The sequence below is a fragment of the Piliocolobus tephrosceles genome, chromosome 14, assembly GCF_002776525.5.
Source record: "Piliocolobus tephrosceles isolate RC106 chromosome 14, ASM277652v3, whole genome shotgun sequence".
NCBI lineage: Eukaryota > Metazoa > Chordata > Mammalia > Primates > Cercopithecidae > Piliocolobus > Piliocolobus tephrosceles.
In genome coordinates, this window is record NC_045447.1 from 81,465,480 (window position 1) to 81,488,052 (window position 22,573).

General features: G+C 47.6%; 2 protein-coding genes across 2 annotated transcripts in view; both read right to left on the reverse strand.

The window, feature by feature from the left end:
• DMRT3 (doublesex and mab-3 related transcription factor 3) overlaps positions 1–7,454 on the reverse strand; it is a 15,398-nt gene extending 7,944 nt beyond the window's left edge. The window contains exon 1 of the mRNA XM_023213406.1: positions 6,586–7,454. Coding sequence (XP_023069174.1) covers positions 6,586–7,039 — 454 coding nt within the window. The 5' untranslated portion in view covers positions 7,040–7,454. The remainder of the gene's footprint in view (positions 1–6,585) is intronic.
• A 7,510-nt stretch (positions 7,455–14,964) lies between these two features.
• The window catches only part of DMRT1 (doublesex and mab-3 related transcription factor 1), a 127,302-nt gene continuing 119,693 nt past the window's right edge, over positions 14,965–22,573 (reverse strand). The window contains exon 5 of the mRNA XM_023213407.1: positions 14,965–16,069. Coding sequence (XP_023069175.1) covers positions 15,915–16,069 — 155 coding nt within the window. The 3' untranslated portion in view covers positions 14,965–15,914. The remainder of the gene's footprint in view (positions 16,070–22,573) is intronic.

Below are 22,573 nucleotides of genomic sequence, written 5' to 3' on the forward strand. Positions count from 1 at the left end.
AAAAAAAAAAAAAAAAAAAAAAAAAGAGCCATGCTTTGCTTTTTTAAAAAATCATCAACAACACTGAATTAATAATGTATGAAGGAATCAGAGTGGTTCCTTGACACTATGTTTTGGGAGAATATTGCTATAGACAGGACTGGGCTGAAGGAAGTATGGTTTGCAACTGTGGACCTCATATATTTTGTAAAAATTTAGTTTTGATCTCTTTCTTGACTCAGAAGGGAATATCTTCCAAGAAGCAAAGGGGAAATTACCTACAAATCTACATGTTTATTTGGTACCTTCCAAAATGCACCTGTCTACTCATCCATCTATTTAACAAATGCCCCTAAATGCCTTCCTATGCTCTCATGCACTGTCTTGGGTAAGATTATACAGAGGTGATCAAAGCACTGCCTCTTGATCAGAGAAGCTTACAGTTTACTGACTAATCTTTTGCAAAATTCCAAGTAAGCTGCAGTTGGTTATATTTTACAGTGAAATACAGCAAATAACTCCAAGGATAGCAGCTGGGCAGACCATAGTGTCTTCACAGGAGGAAATATTGTTTTAAGTGCTTACATATAAAGATTATGGGTGCTACAGATATATACTAAACAAAGTAACAATCAGTGGGAAAAACATGGAACACTAATTCCAGCTCTGTAAAATTTCTATCTGTCTAGTTGTAATCAAGAGATTGGAGATTTTATAAAGAAATGATGTGCTGAGTCTTAAGTTTTTCATAATTATTATTGTTATTTGGTACTTGATTGTACCTTTTATAGCTGTTTATACAATAAAATGCAAAAAAAAAAAAAAAAAAACAAAAACAAAAACAAAAAAACCCATACCTAGTTATTTTAGTTTCCCTTCTGAGAACTGTAGTATGCATTGCTCGGGCAAGGGGATTACTCACTAAGGCAATGTGGGACGTAACTGACACAATCACAAGGCAGTGGACCTTTGAGGACCAGCTGTCCTACCACTGCATCTTCCACCTCTGCCATGAGCACCCATGCACAAGCCATCAGAGCCACACAGGACTAGACAAGGGGGTCCAAGGACCTGAGCAGTTAATGGCTAAGGGGCTGCAACAGGTTTAAAGGGGGAAGAAAGGAAGAGAAAGAAAGAGGAGGAAGGCAGGCAGGCAAATGGCTTTTTACTGGGCTTAGTCCTCCTTCCTGTCAGGAAGAAGTGCAACATTTCCAGAAAGGGGCTCCGAGTCCTCCAGGGACTTTGATTTATGAAGATTTATTCCCTTTCTCTCTGTAAAGCTGTTAGCAGAAAGTGCTGACTGGCTGCAGCAAAGAATTTCTCATCAATGCTCTTTGATTGTATTTTGCAAACAAAATGCCTGTTGCTTGGTAACATTTCACTTGAGCCTGACCTTCTCCGAAAGTTATTGCTATCAGATTCGATTTACACTGTCCTCCTGTGATTACTGTAATCTTTTAAACCCGGGAGTTCATCCATCAGAGAAAAAGAAAAGTTGGTTGTGTAAGTCGAGAGCACGGCTATCCTCCAGATTTATAACACCAAGGAGTGATTTGGAGGTGGGGAGAGGTTCTTTCCCAGATGGCAGTAGAACTCTGGTTCCTGCCAGAGTAAAACGAGAGTGGAACACACTCTCGTTTTTCCTGCCAAACGGTTCCAGATCCACAGGATGGACCCCAGCACCTCCCTGACGCCAGTCCCAGGCAGCTCCGGCTCTGCAGAGAAAGAACGAGGAGATGAGCACAGGCGACCCCACCGCCAAGGGGTGCCCTGCATGGTTACCAGGGCTGGGTGAGGAAGGCCTAGGCCTATGGTTGCCAGATAAAATAACAGGATGTCCAGTTAAGTGGGAACATCAAGTAAACAATGAAGGCTTTCTAGTAAAAGTATGTCCCATGCAATATTGGCATCCTATTTTTTGTTTGCATGATTTTTGCAAAAGCTGGCAACTCACCTCGAGACTCCTGCCTCGGGAAGGACAGGGTAGTGAAGCTCAGGAAGAGCAGAGAGGGAGCAGAGGCCCAAGAGCTGGACGAGGGAGAGGCAAGGGATGTGCCTGCGTCTGGGCGGTTCCTGAGCTGCCTAGTGAGCTGCTTCCTGACGGTGACCAAGGAAGAGCCGTCTCTAGCAGACGGCAAAGAGCTGGGCTCAACTGCAGCTCCGACCCCCTGGTGCAAGGGGACGGCAGTCCAGTGCAGCCCCAGGGAGGCGCTGCCCCCTATCTTTGCCCCTACTTTGAGCCCACTGTGGCCAGGGTTCCAGTCCTGGGCCAGCTGCCGCAACCCTCCACAACACATACACACCATCTGCACTGCGTGTAAACCAGCCAGGCCAAGAGCTGGGAAGACCCGTCCCCCGCAGCATCCCAGCCCCAAGAGCCAGCCCTGGGGTGGGGTTTGGAAGAGACCTTAGTGACCGTATGCATATTCCTTTTTATTTGGTTGGGTTTTGTTTTTTAAAATGCAACTGAGTCAAGACCCTCACCCTCAAATCAAGCCATCTTAAAATGAGACCCTGTTTTTCAATTCACAGGTACACTTCATAAATGGTTTTCAAGTATTTCCTGCGTTTCACTTCCTCCTAGCCAACAGTCAGAGGGCTTCTCATCCTGGCCTGGACGAGTGTTCCGTAACAACCATTGCACTTGGCAGGTGCTTCTCTTTGGGGAAAAAAAATTGTTAAGAAAAGGAAGTGGACCTTGCAGGACCCAGTCAAGCTGGAGCAGAAAAGCCCAGAGGCAAGCATAAAGATGCTAGGAGGGGCAGGGCAAGAGGAAAAATAAAATAAAGGCAGTTTTCCAAAATCTCCTTACTTCTCCCCCTATAGTTATCTTGTTTGCTCCACCCCCATCCCCCAAGAAATAAACAGGAAAGAAGATCCTACTTTCCCATTTGATCCTGCTCTCTTATTCCTAACCAACTATGTTTTCGATTTCTTTTTCCTTTTAAGAGCATTTAAAAGAATGTGTGTACATATTCATTTTGATGGCAGATGGAGACCTAGGAAGAGTCTACAACCACAGATCTTTCTTCTCATCGCACCACAGTCTAAGGTGACCCAGGACACTCCCCTGGAGGAAAAGTTGGGGGTGGAGAAGGGAGCCACAACAAAAGAATGTAACTTTAGCTTTTCACCTTGGCAGTGACCCTTCCCTCAGCTCTTGAGCCCACGTCCTGAAAGGCTGGCTAGGCTGGTTGAAACTGCTGATTCAGATACACTAACAGTTGGAAGATCTTCATGCCTCCTATATTTTCATGGGGAGAAGGAGTGTGAGAAGAACGTAGAGGGAATTTAGGAGAAGAATAAATGAATTAAATAGTGTATGTATATATACACACATATATAGCTTAAATTACAATTTAAATTTAAACTATATATATAGCTTTTAATAGATATATACAGCTTAGTATATCTATATAGATAGCTTAATATGTCTAGAGATATATATAGCTTAATATATCTATATATACATATAGATAGCTTAATATAGCTATATATAGCTTAAATCAAAATGTTGGGCTCAATCAAAATCTAATAATTAATTCCAGGTCCATCATAGATGGTAATCAAAGAGCAGGAGAAATCCACATTCAAAAAGAAAAAAGAATACTTCATAACTAGAAGTAAAAACCACTAGAATATGAAAATTCTCCTTAAAAACACCACACATTGAAAGGGATATTCAACATACTACACTATTAGATAAAATAACCCCATTCCTTTAAAGAATCTAAAGCAGAATTTGAGAAAAATTTCTTCCAGTTACAAAACTGAGTTTTGATGTGAATACATCAGTCCCTAAATTGGGTGGTTTTCCTCCAGTGATTCACAGCAAACATACTCTTCCTTAAGGCATGTGCTTTTCTCAAAGATTTCTGGAGAGGAAAGACTCCATGTGCTTTTGTGTACAAGAAAAAAAATCTCTCTCCACAGCTATGTACTAAAGAGGCCCTTTGTCCTGCAAAAAGACAAACCACATTTTAAAATCAAAGTTCACAAAGTAATAGATCCACACTGCCAGCAGATATTTAAAGATTTCTGATGGTCTGTATACTTAATGCACATGTGGACCTACCTTAAAGTAAGCTTTGCTTACTCTCTGCACTTAGTGAACTACTTATCCAGGAGTAGTTCTGATATGCTTCTAAATAAATATGGAATGCTATACACACATACATTATCAGAACAACTGCAAAAAGGGTATAATACCTATAGTAGCAGGCAGTCTCCGTGAGCAGTTTTCTTCAACTTAAACCCCAAATGGACTTTATTTCTACAAGCACTGCGTAGACTGGATCCACTTGTATGTTTGTCTTCCTAAACAATTATCTATTATTATCCTACCTTTCTCCCCACTCCCCATCAGAGTGGTGACTGACTTTTTCTAAAAAAATGGAATTATGGGGTCAAAGCAATTGAAAGAAGAAAACAAAAGTTGTGTACATCAATGTACAAGGTATGGGGGGGGTGACCAGCTGGAAACTGAGCCCTTGGTCCCTGATGCCTCAGTCCCCCAAAGTCGTCACTTTGACCTCTCCTTGTGATAAATCCTATTCTCCTTTGCAATTACTTGTTTTCAATTTGGAAGGCTCAGGCTATCCCTGAGTACTAAGTAGGAGTAAAACAGAGAGCACAGCTCTGGTTTGTCCAGTTGAAATCCGTTTCCTTTTTCTCTTCTCCCAAAGCATGTATCCTGCTGCCGCTGCCTACTCCACCTTTCTGCCTGCCCTCACTCCTCCTCCTCCTCCTCCTCCTCCTCCTCCTCCTCCTCCTCCTCCTCCTGGGGTTGTGTTTTCAGTTTTGTGACTCTTTAGAAATCATGAACTTTAGCTATCCCAAAGAACACTGAAGAACACAGGATGTGAAAGGGATCTCCGTGGACAAAGACCACAGAACCCAATGCCCTATCACAGGAATGCTGCTGGGCAGGTGGCCGCTGCAAAATGCTACCTCTGATATTAACTCCGGCCTCTGCCCTAGTCCTGGGGGAAACGGAACCAGAAAAGCTGGAAACGGAAAAAATTAAGAAAATATATTGGTACAAATCCACTTCTAGAGCTGAGACCAAACTCTTCCTAGTTATTTATTCAAACCTATGGGAGACCAAAAAAAAAACAAAAACAAAAAAACAAAAAAAACAAACCTTTTTCTCCTCCCTCCCCTTCGTCTGTGGCAACTCCATAAATATAAAAAGATGAGAGACAAAAGACAGACAACTGGCGAGCATTCCTGAGAAATGTTTACATGCTAACTTGGATTAAATATCCACAAAATCCAAGTTCAGCAAACTCTCTTCAGGCTTTAAAATTCCCAGCTCTACTCTCACACAGGCTGTTCTCAGAGCTTCAGGCCTGGAAAGCATTGCTGAAAGGGCAGCAGAACTCCACCTGCCAGTCACCCGTGACTCACCACGAAACAGGTGAGTCCACCTCACTTCCTCAGCTCCACAGGATCCAGACAAAGCAGTCCTGGGCTCCTGAAAGCCTTTCTCCCGAAGCTAGGGGTACCGTCTTTAGGGAGCTGGCAGGTCAGTGTAGGTACCAGTTTTGCCACGGTACTACCTGCAGGAGGGCTCTGGACCTTCCCACTCCTAATTCCAGCATGCCCCCTTCCGGGAGAAGGTGGGCTGTGTTCCTTTGTACACTTGCCCCAGTTAAGGAGAAACACCAAAAACATGTCTACTTTATTCCAAGAACCATCAAAAGAGCTCTTGCACTGAGCAGAACCGCAAGCCAGAAATTCCCCAGGAAGAGAGAGACTAAGAGACTCAGCTCAGGCCTGCCAAGCTCAGGAGGCCTGGATGGAAACGGATGGGTGGTGGTGGATCAGATTTTGTTTTTTTATTTCTTTAAACCATGAAGACAGCTGAGGGCGGCCTGGGGAACAGTGTTAAAGGATCTAGGAGGTTCTGCAAAGGAGTGAATTCTGGGCGCACCAGATTCTTGGTCCCGCTATCAGCTCAGGAGCCTTTCGGGACCTTTTTACTATCATTGCTAAATGGAACTTATTTCACCAGTTACAAGAGTCTGGAGGCCACGGAGCAAAGCTAGAAAGGCCAGGGTTCTGAGAGCTGGATACTTGTCCTCACTCAAATTTTCCTGGGCCCTGGGCCGGGCCAGGCCGGTCGAGAAGCACAACCAGCTAGGAGTGGTGGGCTTTGGCGCCTTCCCTACACCTACCTACCCATTCCAACTCCCGAATGGCGAGGACCTCTAAAGCCTGCAGCCAGGAAAACCTGACACCACCGTGGTGAGTGTGCGCGCCTGGGTTTTAATTTGGTCCTGTCTCAACTCCGTTGTCTCCCTGCTCAATCTGACACGTTCCGAGCCCTTTAATCTGGGAAGGCACCTGGCGATCCTGACGCACAGTCCCGTCGTTTGGCTCCCCGGAGGCGCTTTCCCTGCGGGCGCGAGTGCTACTCGCGCTGGGTCCGGACTCAGCCGGCTTCTCCCGGGAGAGGAAGCCCCGGCCTGGCGGAGAGTGGGAAGGAAAGCCCTGCCAGGCCCACTTCCCAAAACTTTGCCTCCAGGCCTCCCAAGTGGAGCTGCAGCAGACACTCCGAAGTTCGCCCACGCGCCCCGCCAAACTCCCGCACCTCACTCTTACCTGGCTTGGCGAGCTGCGCCTGCAGAGCCCCGGGCTGCGGCTCGGCGGTCCAGCGCAGCGTGGCGGCCGCGGCCAACTCGGCAGCAGGGCGCGGCGGCTGCGGCTGAGACGGCTGAGAGGCCGGAGGCGGCTGCGGGGCGGCGGCGGCGTCCCCAGGCGGCGGGGGCCCTGGGAGAGCGCGCAGCGAGTCTGGGATGAGGCTCTCCAGGCTCTCGTTGGCCTGCTGCCGGCGCAGCGCCACCTGCGCAGCCATGACCCGCTGCCGCTCGATGATGAGGATGCACTTCTCGCAGGTGCAGTCCTTGAAGCGGCAGTAACGCTTGTGGCCCTTGAGCCAGGACAGTACGCCGTGGTTGCGGCAGCGCGCGCACTTGGGCGTGCGCTGCAGGGGTGCCCGCGGCGGCTGCGACACCGGGCCGCCCATGTACAGGTAGGGGGAGCCGTAGCCGTTCATGCCCCGGGCTCCGGGATGAGTTGGCGGGCTGGCGGCGGGAGCGGGCCAGGGACCGCTGGACGGCGGGGCTGCGAGACCCGCTCAGGGGCGGCCTCCGGGCGGCGCGGCCCTTGATCCCGCCGCCCCGCTGGTCGTGTGTGCTCCGGGGCGACTGGAGGTGCCGCAGCCGTCTCTCCAGCTCCCTTCGCGCTCACAGCTCGGTCTCCCAGCTCACGCCCAGCCAACCCCGACGCGGGCAGCTGCCTTGGGCGCGCAGCTGGGTCGGCACGTCCTTCTTCGCGGAGGCGCTGCGGCGGCTGCAAGGAGCCGGCGAGAGCTCTGATTAAGGTCTGAGCCAGCTCTTCTGCAGTTCTCTCGCGCGCTGGCCGGACCCAACACCTCCTCCGCCGCCCTCCCCCAACCCCTCCTCCTTCCCACCGCCACCCCCACCCCTGGGGTCCCTGTCTCCTTGCACTCCCCGCCCCACGCCTTCCTCCTTCTTTGCGCCCCTCGGGTGCCTGCACTTCACCTTCCTTGCCACCTGCAGCCAGGCCACTCTCGCGGGGGCGCTCACGGCCCCCTCCTCCAAGCCCTCTCCGCTACCCGAGCCCGCAGCAGGAGACTGCGGCGCTCCAGAACGCGGCGGTGCTCGCGGGGCGGAGAAGGGGAGGACCTGAGGGAGTGAGGGCGGGGGTGCCTGTAAGCGAGTGAGGTGGCCGCTCCCCTTCTCTCTCTTCTCCTCCCTCCAGTCCAGATCTGGCCGCGCTTTTCCGAGCCCAAGGCCGCTTTTATCCCGACATTTGGCCGCAGAAGCTCAGCTCCTGGAGAACTCGAACCTACGGGAGTGTTGCGGGTGCACCCCGAACCCGGGTGGAGTTTAGGATAGGGGAGTGGAGTACTGTTGGTTTAGGAAAGTTAGGTTCTTTTCGTAATTTCCTTTTAGAACGTATTTTTTTCTCTTTTGTTGCTTTAGAAGAAAATGGTTTTGGAGATCTGCAGGCCCAAGGATGACAACCCATTTTGCAGGCGAATTTTACTTTTCTACCCTCTTATGTTTTAATATGAAACAGTATCCTGAAAGGTCAGGGACGTACGTGTTCCCGTAAAGGATTTGTTAAGCGCCGGGTATAAACTTTCAAGAGGCAGACGCAAAAGCCACATTAGCGCCCCCAAAGTTACCGATATCCTCTTTCCTCTCTCCCAGCAGCCACTGGAAGCAAACGGAGGTCTTGCGCCAGCCACTCGATTCAAATCCCCACGGATTCTGTGATTTAGTTATGGATATGGGATGGGGCCACTTTTTCACCTTCTTAACCCATAGACCCCAGTCATAGATGTCTTGGGGGAGAGGGTCCTTGCACAAGATGACAGCAGAAAACTTTGATTATTTGCGTGTTACCATTCCCCCAGGAGTGGTAGGTTTGGCCTAGTGCAGGCTATCTCTATATATGCACGAGGAAGGCCCTCCCCGCTCGCACCTCCCCCCTGCCCATCGGCAAACAAACAAAAACCAAAAAAAAAAAAAAAAACAGGTGGATACACTGCAGGGCAGCACAATAAGTCTATGCGAAGCGGGGCAGTTCCAGAGCCTTCGTTGGATACGCTTCTGAGAGTGTGCACCAAGCTCATCTTCTGGTGGGGAATCGAATGCTAGATGAGAGCAGGCAAGTCCGCTGCAATGCCCGACCCCTCGTGGGCACAAAGGCCCTTGTCCCCTCGGGGAGGCCGCTTTTCTCTGTACTGCCCTGGAGGTAAGCATGCAACCCGAAAATGTTCCTCTGGTGTTCGCTGTGAATTCAAGGGAAGCACCACCAGGCATTCCAGCAGCCAACCCTCTGCCTAGAAGGGTGATTCGCGGAGGAGAGGAGGGTGGAAAACCGAACCCAGTTGTGTGTTTCCCTTGAAGCCCTTAGCTGTCCCCATTTCATACGCGTCCGGGAGATGGGGATCGCGGAAGACTGACCTGGTGGAGTGTGGACAAGTAGCTCTAGCATTCGAGTGCTAACCTTGGGAGGCCATCCTCCAAAGCCGCGTGGGTAGGGACCCCTCGGTCTTGCCCCTTCCGCCACCACTTTAATCTTTCCTCTAGTCTCAACCTTCTCTAGGAAAACAAGCCCTAAAACACAAATGGAAGGAATTTCGTCAGCTCTGGGGACGGGAGGCAGAGGTCGCCCCCAGCCCTGTAGGCCCGAGGCTAGGAAGTGGGGAGCTGGACACAAGTCAGGGCCTCAAATGACACCTTATCTGAAAACTATTGCGCTGAAACCTCCGGATCTCTTGGAAACGTGGGGACCAACGACTTTTTTCAAAATTAAATTTCTTCCGATTTTCTTCAAATAGTCAGTGAAACGAGGAAGTATAAAGAACTTGAGCATGAGTAAATTTTTAAAAGGAAAGCAGAAGAGCTCTGCACCAGGTTTGTGGGGGCATTCTCACTACCAAGGCGACCCCTTTTCCCCCGTTGGTCACCTAGCCACCCTATCTCGTTGCCACTCAAACAGTCTGGCATTATTTGGTCCCGGGGGCCCGTTTCACTCTGGTGCACATCGGGGGCTGAGATCTAAATACTCATTTGATATAGTGCAGTAATCCTTTTCTCATATTTGATGGGAATGTTTTCCATATCCCAGTATTTGACAACATCTCCCTATAGGGACAGGTTTGTATTTATGTTGGTAAAATGTCCCCTGCCTCAAAGTCTATTGTAACCCAACACCTGACAACCCCGAGTCCCATTTCTGTTTGCAGAAAGGGTTTATTCAAGCACATAATGGGATCCCAGCAGAAAGCCTTTCAGAACAAGGGGCTATGGTAAACTTCACCACATGAACTCCGTTTCCAGGGCTATTAAGCTTTTAATTGGAAAATAGCAGAGGAAATTTCAAGGTGACTATAACGTGTTAGCAGTTAGTGCAGAGAAGAAAAGCCGAAGCGGGAATGAATGTAGAAAGCATATGGTCCAAATCACATTTAGGAGGAGCGGCCTGCTTCTACTAAGTCCCAGTAGCTTACACACTTATGGGAAAAATCATCAAAGAAATTGGAAAGGGAAGGGGGGAGGATTACAAGTAAATGTAACCTCACTAGATTAGATCCATTGGTGCTCTCCTCTGGATGGTGTGTTCTCAAACCGCAATTAACTGAGTAGAATTGTGGCAGATAATCGTGGAAGAGGGAAAAATAATGTGCGTTTGTGGGTCTTTCCCGGCACACACAATCGCTGGGTGTGTGTATATGTAAAAGCTCAGGATGAAGGTGCCCTTGCTGAGCAAGTGATACTCCAGATCTGGGAGTCCTGGTCGGTGCTCCTCATCCCAACTAATACTTAATCAAAACGGCAGTTTCCGATTGTCCCGGATGTATAACGCTTCAGGAAATTCTCTGCTAGATTCTCATGGAAGGGGAGGTCAGGGTTCCTGTTTTACTGTTTTCATCACGATCACGGTGATGTCAGTGCAGGCAGACACTGGAAGCCTGAGCGTGAGGAACCACTGTGCAAGCAGGAAAACTTCCCCCCTCTCCCTGTGCGTGAACTTAACTACTCAGCTCTCACCCGGTCGGCTTCTCGACCTCGCTCTTCGGCCAGCTTCAAACTGAAAGGAGTTGGGGGAATGTCTAGCCAGGGGGTGGGGCATCCAGCAATCAATTTCTTTAGATGGCAATAGTGTCCTGGTTCTCCCTCAGTTCGTTGGGGACAGACTCATGCAAACCCCCCATGAGATCCCAGAAGCCGCCCTCCTCCGGGGCCAGGGGTGGAGAGAAGAGGCCGCTGGGGGTCGGGGAGACGACTGAATCCGCATTGAGCGGCCCAGGACACCACTGAACAGAGGGGATGGTCCTGGACTGTTGTCCCCACATAATTTTGGTAGGGGAAGAGACGGGTCGCAGTCTGAGGCCTGCTCCTGATCCCCAGATGCCGAAGCCTTTGGGGACAAACAGGGAGAACAGATGGCCTGCGACCTCGCTGGCCCTAAGCCGACCCGGCAAGAGCAGCCAGGTCCTTCATGTTCTCGAACTCTCGAAGCCAGCAGCGGCTCACGTCTAGGAGCCAGCGCTCTCCCCCTTGCGGATTCCTCAGACCCAACCTGGATACAAGACAGCGCCAGCCTTTTGTGGGGTTGAGGTGTCGCTACAGCACGGCTTCATCTGAGGGCCCACAGCCGCGACCTCAGCCCCGCGCTTTCGAAGGAACTGGAAAAGTGCGCGCCTGGGGCCCTCCCCGCTAGGCCGCGCTTCCTGGAGGCCTTGGGCGCAGCCCTCGTCCAGCTTCAGCCTCGCTCCCCTGTCGGTAGCGCCCGCGACGGACCCGACGCCGAAGAGTAGAAGGGCGTGAGTCCCGCGGGGGGCGTCGGCCACTTCCCCACACCATCTTGGAAGGAAGGGAGACGGGTCGCAGACCCGGTCCACCCTAAATATTTGCAAAGGAAAAAGACACGTCTCCATCAACGTAAAATGAGCAGCGTTGATGTTAAGTCTTAAGATAATCGTTACCCTGAGACTTTAAAACACAAGGGCTGAAAAAATAATTTTAGGTAATTTGAGCAACATTCAAGGGACAAGGAAAGTTTCTTTTCCCCAGAGCGTTTGCTCTCAGGGCTCTGGGGCACTTCTTCCTCGGGACAAGCCCCTTTTCCAGAAAACCTCACCAGCCTCCCGCCTCCTCCCTTGCCATCCCGGAACAAAGCCCAGCCGCAGGGAAAGCAAGCGGATGTGCGCGCTTCTGGGAAAGCGTTCGGCTTCACGGGCCCGGGAGTAATGAAGGGAAACGGCCGGCACAGCCGGCATCCCAGGAACAGTGGGCTCGAACTTAGCCTGGAGGCCAGGCCGAGGCGCCCTGCGGAGACGCGGGAACTAAGACTAGGGAAGGCTGAGTGGCGCCCCACCCGGCCGAAAGTAGGCCGGGACCCTCTCCTCACTTTCCTGGCCCAGGAGCCTCAAGGGCGGGGCAACTTCCGGAGTGCTCGGGGCCCCACCCCTCAGACACGCCCCGCTTTCCCCTCCCACCCCGGCCTCGCGGGCCGCGGCTTTCAACTGTGGAAAAGTTTAGTTTGCTGGTTATTTGGACTAGGGCGGGGGCCTGGGGGAGCGGCGAGGGGGAGGAAGTTAAAACAGGTGGTGGAGTAGAGGCGGGTCCGCGCTTCCGAGGGCAGGCGGGCGGGGGAGGAGCAAAGGGGCGACTTTTAGAGGTGAGAATCGCGAGCTGTTGGCGGTGCCCAGCTTCAAAGTCGCGGGGCCTCTAAGGCTGCGGATTTAAGGCCTCGTCCGCATGTGCGCGGAGGGCGAAGGGAGAGCCAGGGCCCCACGCCAGTTTCCCGGACAAAATTCCCAGAGGGGCAGCGGCGCGCGGGCAGGCAGCCACGACCCTAACCCGCCCGGCGGACGGGGCCTAGCGGGGGAAGCCAAGGAATATCCTCTACTCCTCCACAGGCTGCCCTTACGGTTTCTCTGTAAAGCGCGACAAAGCGTTCTCAAAAGCGCCATTAATGCGACTCGGTGCAAAGCTTCAAAATGCGGTGCGATACACGTATACGTGGGAAACGGGTTCAGCATTAAAGTTCAAGTGGAGCAGAGGAGGCTGCATTTTTAAATTATTTATTTTTTGAGACTGAGTCTCGCTCTGTCGCCCAGGCTTGAGTGCAGTGGCACGATGTCGACTCACTGCAACCTCCGCTTCCCGGGTTCAGACGATTCTTGTGCCTCAGCCTCCCGAGTAGCTGATTACAGGCGTGCACCACTACGCCTGGCTAATTTTTGTATTTTAATAGGCGTGGGTTCACCGTTTTGACCAGGCTGGTCTCGAACTCTTGACGTCAAGTGATCCGCCCTCCTCAGCCTCCCAGGGTGTTGGGATTACAGGCTTGAGCCACTGGCGACCGGCTGGGGGTTGCATTTTTATGTGTGGGCGGGAGTCTTGTTTTCGCAAGAATCGAGGGAAACCGCAGTGCAGGCCAGGTGGGTCTGACTCCCACCCCTGTCCCCGATTGCGGTCTCTGAGCGTGGTTAACGGAGGGAGCCCCAGCTGTGGGTATGACGGTGGTTGTGGCAGCAAGAAGATGAGTGTCACCTAGGGCGTCCTGGGCCCCAACTCAGTGGCGCAGGGTCTGCAAGACACGAGGTGGAATATGAGCCAAGGGCCCCGGGGCAGCGGCGCGAACCCGGCAGGCCTGCTTGTTAAGGTGGGTTGTCGGTCCGAGGGTCAAGTCCGCTGGAAGCGGGGAGGGGTCACCGGCGCCCTCAGCCATTGCGGCAGTTGGAAGCGGCCTGGGGCAAAGCGCGTGCTCCCTTTGCTTCTAGCCCCTCATGGAGTAGCGGCCGTTCACCAAGAGTTCAGGAGAATTAGGCCTAACGCTCCTGCCTCGGTTTACCCACACCGTAGCAGCCAAACATCTGCAAAACTTATCAAGGCTGTCTGGGCAATCCGCACAGTGCGCCGGACGATCACACGACGCCTGCCACGCCCACACTTGTACACACGCATTCTGTGCACTCTTAACAGAGTGGATGGATCCCGCCCGCGGAAGGGGGCAGAGCTTTGGAAACTGACACCCCCTCGAATGTGTTTATTAAAATACGGTTAAAATCCAGCCGTCAAGATGCACTGTCTATGCTCTACCTTGTGTTTAGAATTGGACATTCATAACGCAATCAATCCCCCTAGGCCAGACCTTGGGCCTGTCTCGCACTCTTCTGCGTCAAGACTAACCACCCGAGGAAACCTGAGCGTCCCTCCAACCCACTACGCGTGGGAGGAAGGCTCCAGACCCCTGTTTTCTGGGGCTATTGGACAGAGGCCAGAAGCCGGGTCTTCCGGTCAGCTTGAGACCCTGCGTGGCCAGCGGAGGTCCAGGGCCCACCCCTCCCACTGGGAGTGGCCCTTCCAGGCGACCCCGTGAGGCCGCTGGGATGCAGCACCAAACTCGGCGTTAGGCGAGGCAGGTGGGCTTAGAAGGGCCTTTTCAAAAAGGGGGATGGCTGCCCATTGGACAGGGTTCCAGGGTGCAGGCGGCCAGGATGCGCAATGCCTGCGCAGCCCACGCCCGCTCCGCCGAGCCAAACCTGGCTCTCGGGGCTCACCAGAGGCCCAAAAGGTGCTCAGTCAAGGCTGAGAGCGCGCTGGCAGCCTACCTGGGCCTTGCCTAACTTTCCAGAAATGCAGGGGCACTGAAGGGGGCAGTGCTGAGAGGGGACACTTTCCCACTGAGGCGGGCGGAGCTTCTCCAGCCACCCCGCGGGTCACAATTAGTGTGTTGGTTTATCTGCGGAATGGCAGGAGCTGCAAGACTCCGGGGATCCTCAAAAGCCAGACCTAAAGAAATAGAGGGGGCAGTGGGCAGGGGCCCGCGAAGACGCGGGCGAGCTGAGCGCGGGATCCTCATCTTCCAGGAGGCCACTAAGAACACCTTGGAGGTGACGACTCCGCGGCCCGGTTCCTTTCCCCGCGCGCCCGCAGCCTCCGCCGTGGCCGTCCCAATAGCTACAGCTACAGCCGCCCGCCAAAGGGCACACGGCTGCAGTAGCAGCAGCCTGACAAGTGTGATAAAATGATCTTCCTTAACTAAACTCGTAAAGCACTGGGCAATAAAACTCAATCTTCTGTAAAATCCAATTAAGTCATTATCTGACTGATTGTATCTTTAATTGAAAACAGAAGTGACAGTAAATTTCTGTGATATATCAGGATCAATCGATACCGCTATACGATTCAGCCCCAAGAAGTGATTTATAATGTCAAACCTATATAGGTAACTCCACATTATTCTCTCTAAAACCACTGGTGGATGAAATTAAGAGTAAGTGCATTTAATAAAAAACAAGATGGTCAGGTTATTGATTACAACAGATGGGGGTGAAATCAAATAGATGTTTTCAAAGCACAGAGCGAAGAAAATACAAGTAATTTCTTTTTTCCTGTTTAATACCGCTCACCAAATATACACACAAGAAAATTCAGTCATCAATAACATTTTTATTTCAGGTACAGCTGCAACTAAGCAGAACAATGAATTTTTTTTAGACTACTTTCATTTCAGGATGGCTTCTGTTACATAACAAAGTACTCTATAGCAATTTTTAACAAAATAATGAACTCAAATCTGTAGTAACTTTTAAAGATGTACTTATTTCCAAATCAGATTACAACCTAAGGTTACAACAGTCTAAATTGCATCCATTTTTTTCCCCAGTAGTGGAAAGAATGTATGATGAACTCATTCTACACCAGCACTCAGGAACTCTGCATCACTAAGGTCACTTTAAATTGCACTGTTTTCAAATTACACCCTTTACCAAAAACGCAGCAATTTTTTTTTTTACAGACTTCAATGTTTCTGATTATATTTCAGTTACGTTTTGGATTGGGAGGATGGGGTGGGGCTATTTCCAACAGCAACACACACAATATATCCATTTAGCAGACTTCTAAAAAATCACTAATTTGCCTGCTTTTTTTTTCTCACCCATCAGGTAACTTGGCTAAATTTATATCTCTGCAAGTTTTAAAAAAATACTTAAAAAAAAAAAACCCCTCAGGCCCCTAAGATTTCATTTTAAAACTAAAAGTAACATCTAATTATGACTCAAATAGAGGCACACAAATGGCTTCACTTGAATGAATTATCTTATTTCTTGAAAACTACATGAAACCAGTGTCATTTAAAAAATGAACACTATTATTTTAAACTCCGTGAGCAAAACACTTAAATCGTGCAGATGGTAGTGACAGACCCTAAAGTATTACAAATGTGTTACAGCCTCTGGACTAAACTCTAAGGAATATAAACCAAACATGTTCTCAACAGTTAAGATAGTATGAGTCAATGCAAAATATTAACAAACCCCATGGAAAGTGGAATAAGCGTGTTATTCCAAGTGAACCGCCATCAGCAGCAGGCACTGCTCACTCGTCCTCCTCGATGACGGGAGTGACTGTGAAGCTGCTGGGCTCCGACGCACGCTCACATTCGAGCACTGCCTTTGTGCTCTCGTTACTGATAGGAGAGCTGCTCGAGAGGGAAACCAAGCCAGAATCTTGACTGCTGGGCGGCGAGAATACTGGGAAGTGAGGGGAGAGAGAAAGGGAGAAGAGTACGTTAAAAGTGGCTGGTCTTTATACATTCAGTATTCAATTAGGTTACAACAAAGAAAGTGGCGCTCTCCATTTCTATTCTGAGTTGAAAGTGTTTTTATAGACACTCATTAAAACCCCTAGCATTTCTTTAGAATAAAAAAATAGCATTCTACACAGTATACCTATTTAACGAAAGGAGTAAGCTAGATAGCAGAGTTCCAGTTTAACGTTCATTAAAAAACAAAACAAAACAAGTCGGCTGCATCCTCTTTGGGAAACTATTTCCACCCTTCACCGGACTCCTCCCCTTTATGCAAAGGATGCTGATGAAACTTGTCAAGTGATCTGACAAATTACCCCAAGCAAGACTCCACCCATGCATTTCCATCATGAGAGGTAACCCACCCTACTTTTCCAAGATACAGCAGGTGAAGTTGATAGGATATTAACTTTCCTATTATTTCTCATGGCGTTAACAGGACAAAGACGGGGGAAGGGGATGTCAGCATACATAACTTTTAAAAAGTAAAAGACAGTAAATGGGAGAGAAAATTTTTAGAAACACAAAAAAGTAAATAAATTACATCACACTAAAATAGATACAAATTGTGAAAGCAAATCTATGAACATAAAACTCTACTGGAAAACCCAGTAGATGCAAATATGAAGGATGCAAAAGTAATAATGTGTTAAGCAACTTTTGCAACCTTAGCAGCCACAGTAGATAAAAAACTTAAGCAAAAGGGTCTCTGACCTTCTTAACCTTAGCTGAGTTTAGATCCACCCCCAGAACTCCCTTCCTGCCTAGTGTGAATGTAATTAAGGGGAAGCTGCAGTGGTAATTTCTCTCCTCATTAACTTCCTGATTGGTTTCAGCCTCAGGATTCTGCCGGGCAGTAGTTTGTCACCAATTCCAAATGGCCAATCGTTAATACTAATGTTTGTGTAACTAACTGCCAGCATCTGCCACGGCTTCTTGTACAACAATAATGGTGAAAGGGTACATTAGTGCTCCTGTGTTAATTCAGCTTGTGTTCATCAATAGGGAAATCTATGATGTAATTAGCAAAATACATTGGGAGCTGAGTGCTGAAGTCATTTGTAGAGAACTAAATCATAGTAGAAGCTGTACTGGGTCCTGATGTGTTTGCCATCAATACTTATTATGTTTGGAATTTAATAAGGTATATTACCATGCTGAAAAGAGACCTTTTTACAACTGAACACTATTTACGCTTGTTATGGGTTTGGAAAAGGTTTGCTGCAGCTAGTGGAACCACACAGAAATGAAAGAACAGAGCTGGGATTTAAGAAGCAGACCCTTAACCACTCCACTGGACCAAATTATTTCAGAAAGCCCCCTTCTTCCAGTGTGACATATGGGTAGACAGATAGACAAATGGATAGTTTTGTACCTCAATATCCAATAAGGAAAGAGATGATCTGAAAATTCAGTAAGTGAATAAATTTGAAAAACAATTTAGGCAATTTTCCTGACAAGCAGTTACTTTTTATATTGATAGATTTGTTTAGTCTTTAATAATTTAAATAAAAAGCAAAGGGTGAGTTTCTAAGCTTTAAAAGATAGGAAAATAATTTTTTTTAATTTAAAGGGATCATTAAGTAGTATTTTAGAACAAAAAAGCATGCATATACATATGTAAATATACTATAGCAACCAAAACTAGGAACCTAGGAAATCTGAAGCCTTCATCTTATTAAACTTCATAAAAGTATCTTACTAAGTTTGTATTGTCATATGCATTTAAATTCCCTGCAAATCCAAGGTGATTTATTAATTGTATACATGCACCTGGCTGTCATACATATATAGAGAGAGAAATGTTTTCCAAAGGCAGTAGACTGCTTTGAGATCTTGTTACCATACAGATCTGGAGAGCCGACTAAGAGCTTCCTGGAGAGTCCGTGAGTTAATGTCCCCATCCCCACCCCCAACGAGTGACAGAAGTTTCTCTGTATAGAAGCTATGGGGAGTAACAGTAAACATTGCTGACTACTACCTGTATGCCACACACATACTTTAGTGAGGTATTTCACCCTCAAACCATTCACTGAGAATTACCCTCCCTGTTTAACACAGGGATCCTGTGCAAGCTGTCAAGGGCAGCACTGTACCAGTTAGTGTGACTCTGGCATGCTCTGGCCCCTGCACCAACCTTCTCCTGGGCACACATTTCGGAACTGGCCGCTGAACCTTCCCAATCCCTGTGTGAGTTTAAGGAGGCAAAGCAACGGACCTTTGCCAAGCTGATGCACAGGCTGTAAACGAATAGGTATGTGTTCTCCCAACATGTTCAGAGCCCTGGGCCTGTTTCCAGTTAGCAGCTGACTGGGAGATGCTCTCTCCACATTTAGCCAACTTGGGACTAAAAAGGAGAGGAGTGGAAATTTTGCAAAAGAAAGGAATTTAACAATATCCCCCTTTTGCTCTAACCTGCCTTATGAATATTTTCTTAGAAAATATTCTAGCGAGTGGGGCCACAAAGCATGCAGAATGTTACCTGCATGGACTAGGGGGCCTCCAAGCATAGTTTTAAAGCATGACTGCACTCTATAGAAAATGTAAAACACCCTGTTTTGAAAAACAGCTGTATTTTTACAGTGTTTCTCCACTCAAAATTTAAACCCATGTTATTTTTATGTTTGTTCAAGGCTTAGCATTGTTTCGAAAAAATAGGCTGTCGAAGTTAGAGACAGTATGTTTACCTCATTTTTGTAGAGCACCTCATAGAGTTCTAAGTATACGCAAAGATTTAAGTGTGTTTTTCCTTAGTGACTAATGTCCAAAATCACTTTTACTACCATCCTTAAAGATCGTCCCTCAAAGGTACCTTCTCCATTTTAATGCAGTTTCCTTAAACCTTTGGAAGGAGAAGGATAATAGTTGACTGTTGTACATTATTTTATACCAATTAAAAATTCAAAAATCAAAATGATGCTTTTCGCTCTTTGATTCTAAGGGGCCCTACACAAGGCTAATTTCAACTCAAAAATCTTGTCTTAGGTCATTTTGTAAAAATGCTAACTCCTAGCGTCACAGTGGCACTGTGGGAGAACAGATAGTATTGGTAGCGCTAGAAATTGGTTCAATCTTTCTGGACAGCAATCTGGTGACATGTAATAAGAACCATAAAGCTGTTCAGCCCCTCTGACCTGGTAATTCCACTCTGGGGAATAACCCCAAAGAAAGAAAGAATAATGGACCCTGAGATGCTCAACACACCATCAGTGAAGATGTTAGTGACTAGCACTGCTCTTAGGCTTGGGGAAGGGAGGTGGGGCCAGCTGCACTGGGGTTGGGGGCAGGAAGCATTCACAGGCAATAAACAATTAAGGATTATACTACCCTATAATCATTGATAGCCTCCCAGCATTTACAGAAATGGAAGAAATTACTTCTGCACACCACAGCAGAGACTGAAAAGTAAGGAAAAGAAAAAAAGGAAAACTTGCCAATCTGATGTTTTTTCGTGTAATGAAAGATGGGTAAACCTCCAAGGCTGACCCTTGTCTGAACCAGCAAATCTAATATCTGTTTTCTCTCAAGAAGCCTATTTGTCTACAGAAGCTACTGGGATGTTCTTTTATTATGATTTAAAAATAAACAGAAAACCTTACACAGGATCATTCTTACCAATGAGGGGAAAAAACACTTCAAGATGATTTTGATGCCATCTGACCACGAGTATTCTTTTTGAAAAATATTTATACTGTCAAAAAAGAAAACCTTCTTTAAAAAAAAGAACACTAAGCGCTAAATCTTTTGACATTGCAAAGACCCCTGACTTTTAACTTGAACGATCTGTTGGAACTCAATGGACTGGAACGAGTAATTCTCTTCCAGTGATGTGAGAAAACAGGATATTCACGTTTTAAAAACATTTTTCCTTCCTCTATATGTTAAATACTATTAAACTCCTAAGAAACCATTTTAAAATAAAATACAAGTGGCGTTTTTCAGTTGTTAGCAACTCTTCATCTAGATGCTGATTGCCAAGGCAGACAAAATTGCTGGCCTCTTCAGTTTCCTAGAGTTTGTAGGCATAAGAAAGAATCTGATGAAAAGCTGATGAAAATTTCTTAAACAACAAATTCTTCCACTTCATGACAATCATAGTGTTTGGAAATAAAATCATGTGCAATCAGTACCACTTAGCATATATTTAATGTTTCACAACAGAACTCTTTTCCAGAGTGGAACTGCTGCCCTTCTCACTAACATTTAAAATAATTAGGATTATCTTAGCTGTCCGAAGCTTGGCAGGTTCAGTTTGTACTTTCAAATAGCATTAATTCTTGGCACTCAGAACAAGGGATAAAAGGTAAAGATATGAATGGAGATCTTTATTCCACCTGATCTATCATGGATTAGCTGATTCTTTTCCAGTTCATGCCTGCACTCTAGTTAAGAAGAAGGCTGAGCTGTAACTGATGTAATTAGAAACCACAAGCTGAGAAAAAAATAGCCCTTTGGTAATCTCCTCCATTTACCATAAATTTGCTAAAAAAAGTAATGATCTTTGAAACAAATGTGTTTTTCCCCCAACTGCAATTAAAGAGTAGTGATGAGAGAGTGAAGCATAGGATTGTGTTTTCCGTAACACCATATCTTAGTTATCAGCTTTAAAATCGAATATCGGTTTTGAAGGGGGCTAGCTCTGCACTTTGCATACTGTAGAGAGAACTGGCCAATCACTGTGAATGAAAGATCTTATAGATGGAATCAGGTAACTTATCAGTGCTTCCTCTTTGATACAACTATCACAACCTTTGCAAGCACTGGGAAATAGCATACTTTAAAAACTAGGTGAACTTAATAGAAAGTACATATTTATGCAACATTACCTCTTTCCCTCTAAATTTCATGTGAAACATAAGGTACACACAATTCACAAAATAATAATAGAACAATTTTTTAACTCTCAAAACGAACAGAAGCCAAGCAAGCATCCTTCTGCAGCATGTCAGAGGTTGGGGGAGCACTGGCCTGGGAGTCTGAGAACCTGGGCTCACAGTCTGGTCCTACTGTAGCTGCAGATTAGTTTCCCTGCTGCTTGTGAAACTAAGTGATAACGTACCCATCAAACTTACTCCCTTCCCCACTTACAGAGTTCAACTGATAAGCAAAGGGAAGAAGCCTTTTTTGTTTATATTAACATGGTATGCAAAAAGGGAGGAGAAAGAAGGGGCACATTCAGCCTTATACCCCACCAGGGACTCAAGCAAAATCAGCTCAGGGCCAGGCGTTCCTTCTCCAATGCCACCTCCACCCCACCCAGGCCCTCCTGGACCACAGCACGGCAGCTGGTGGGTCCCCAGTGCCACCTCCACCCCACCCCAGCCCACCCCTGGACCACAGCATGGCAGCTGATGGATGGGTCCCCACATTCCCTGCTTGTTTCATAGAGGAGGTCACCACAAGCAACTCGCGTCTCAAAGCCATGAATAATCAACATGTCCATGGCAGCAGCCCTACCCTGATAGGTGCCCAGCACCCTTTGAAGTACCTCCTCTCCCCTCACTCCTCGCCTTCCAAACAACCCTTCTTGCCTGTCAGCAATGGTGATGCTCCAGACTGCTCCCTTGCCCCCAAACTCAGTCAGTTGTGGCAACTTTCCTCCCACTGACATCTCTTCCTAAACCTTCTCAGAGGTGAGCAAGCGTGCACACGAGGGGCTGACTCACTTTTACTGACTCAGTTGCCTAGTCCCATCCAGGGGTGCCGCGTTTGGTGATATACGCAATCTAAACAGCCAAAGTCACTCTAAAACCATGTTTTAACCAAATATATGAAGTCTTAACACCTAATCATTGGGTGGCTTTTAATTCCCTTTAGTAACAAGATCCTGCAGTAAACCCACAGACCGTCGGACTCTTCGCTCTCCTCTCTTCTCCAGTAAAATGAACATGACCTAGACTTTTAAGAAAACTCCTCTTGTACCCGCGAAATTGTTTAAGCATCCTGTGCCCTAGGTTCCCCACCTGTGAAAACGGGGTAGTAACAGATAGTTGTGAAGATTACTGGAGTAATGTTTACTCAATAAATATTAGTTTCCTTAATTCCTCTGTCAGCTATCTAAATCTCCACGTCTTAATGTGAGAAGATTCTTGCTTTTGGACGCACCAGAATCATATCAGGATTTAGCGCAAGGTCTGTTTACTCCAGGTCACACGTACATGTTGCCTTTTTGAGAGAACCAGGAATACATGTTTACTATGTAACAGCCAGAGCGTCACATTCCAAGAGGCAAAACAACCTATTCCTCACTTGAACGGGTCCTTTGTTAACATCAGCTCTGCCTTTTTCAATCTTTTTGAGGAGGGAGGTGAGAAGATGGCTGGCATCAAATCAAACACCAGAATGTCTGTGAACATGCTTTATAAACCAAACAAAATAGCGTGATTATCCCATGATCAAGCAAACCATCCCTTCAGACTAGCATTTGGAGGAAGGAAGAATCTGTGGT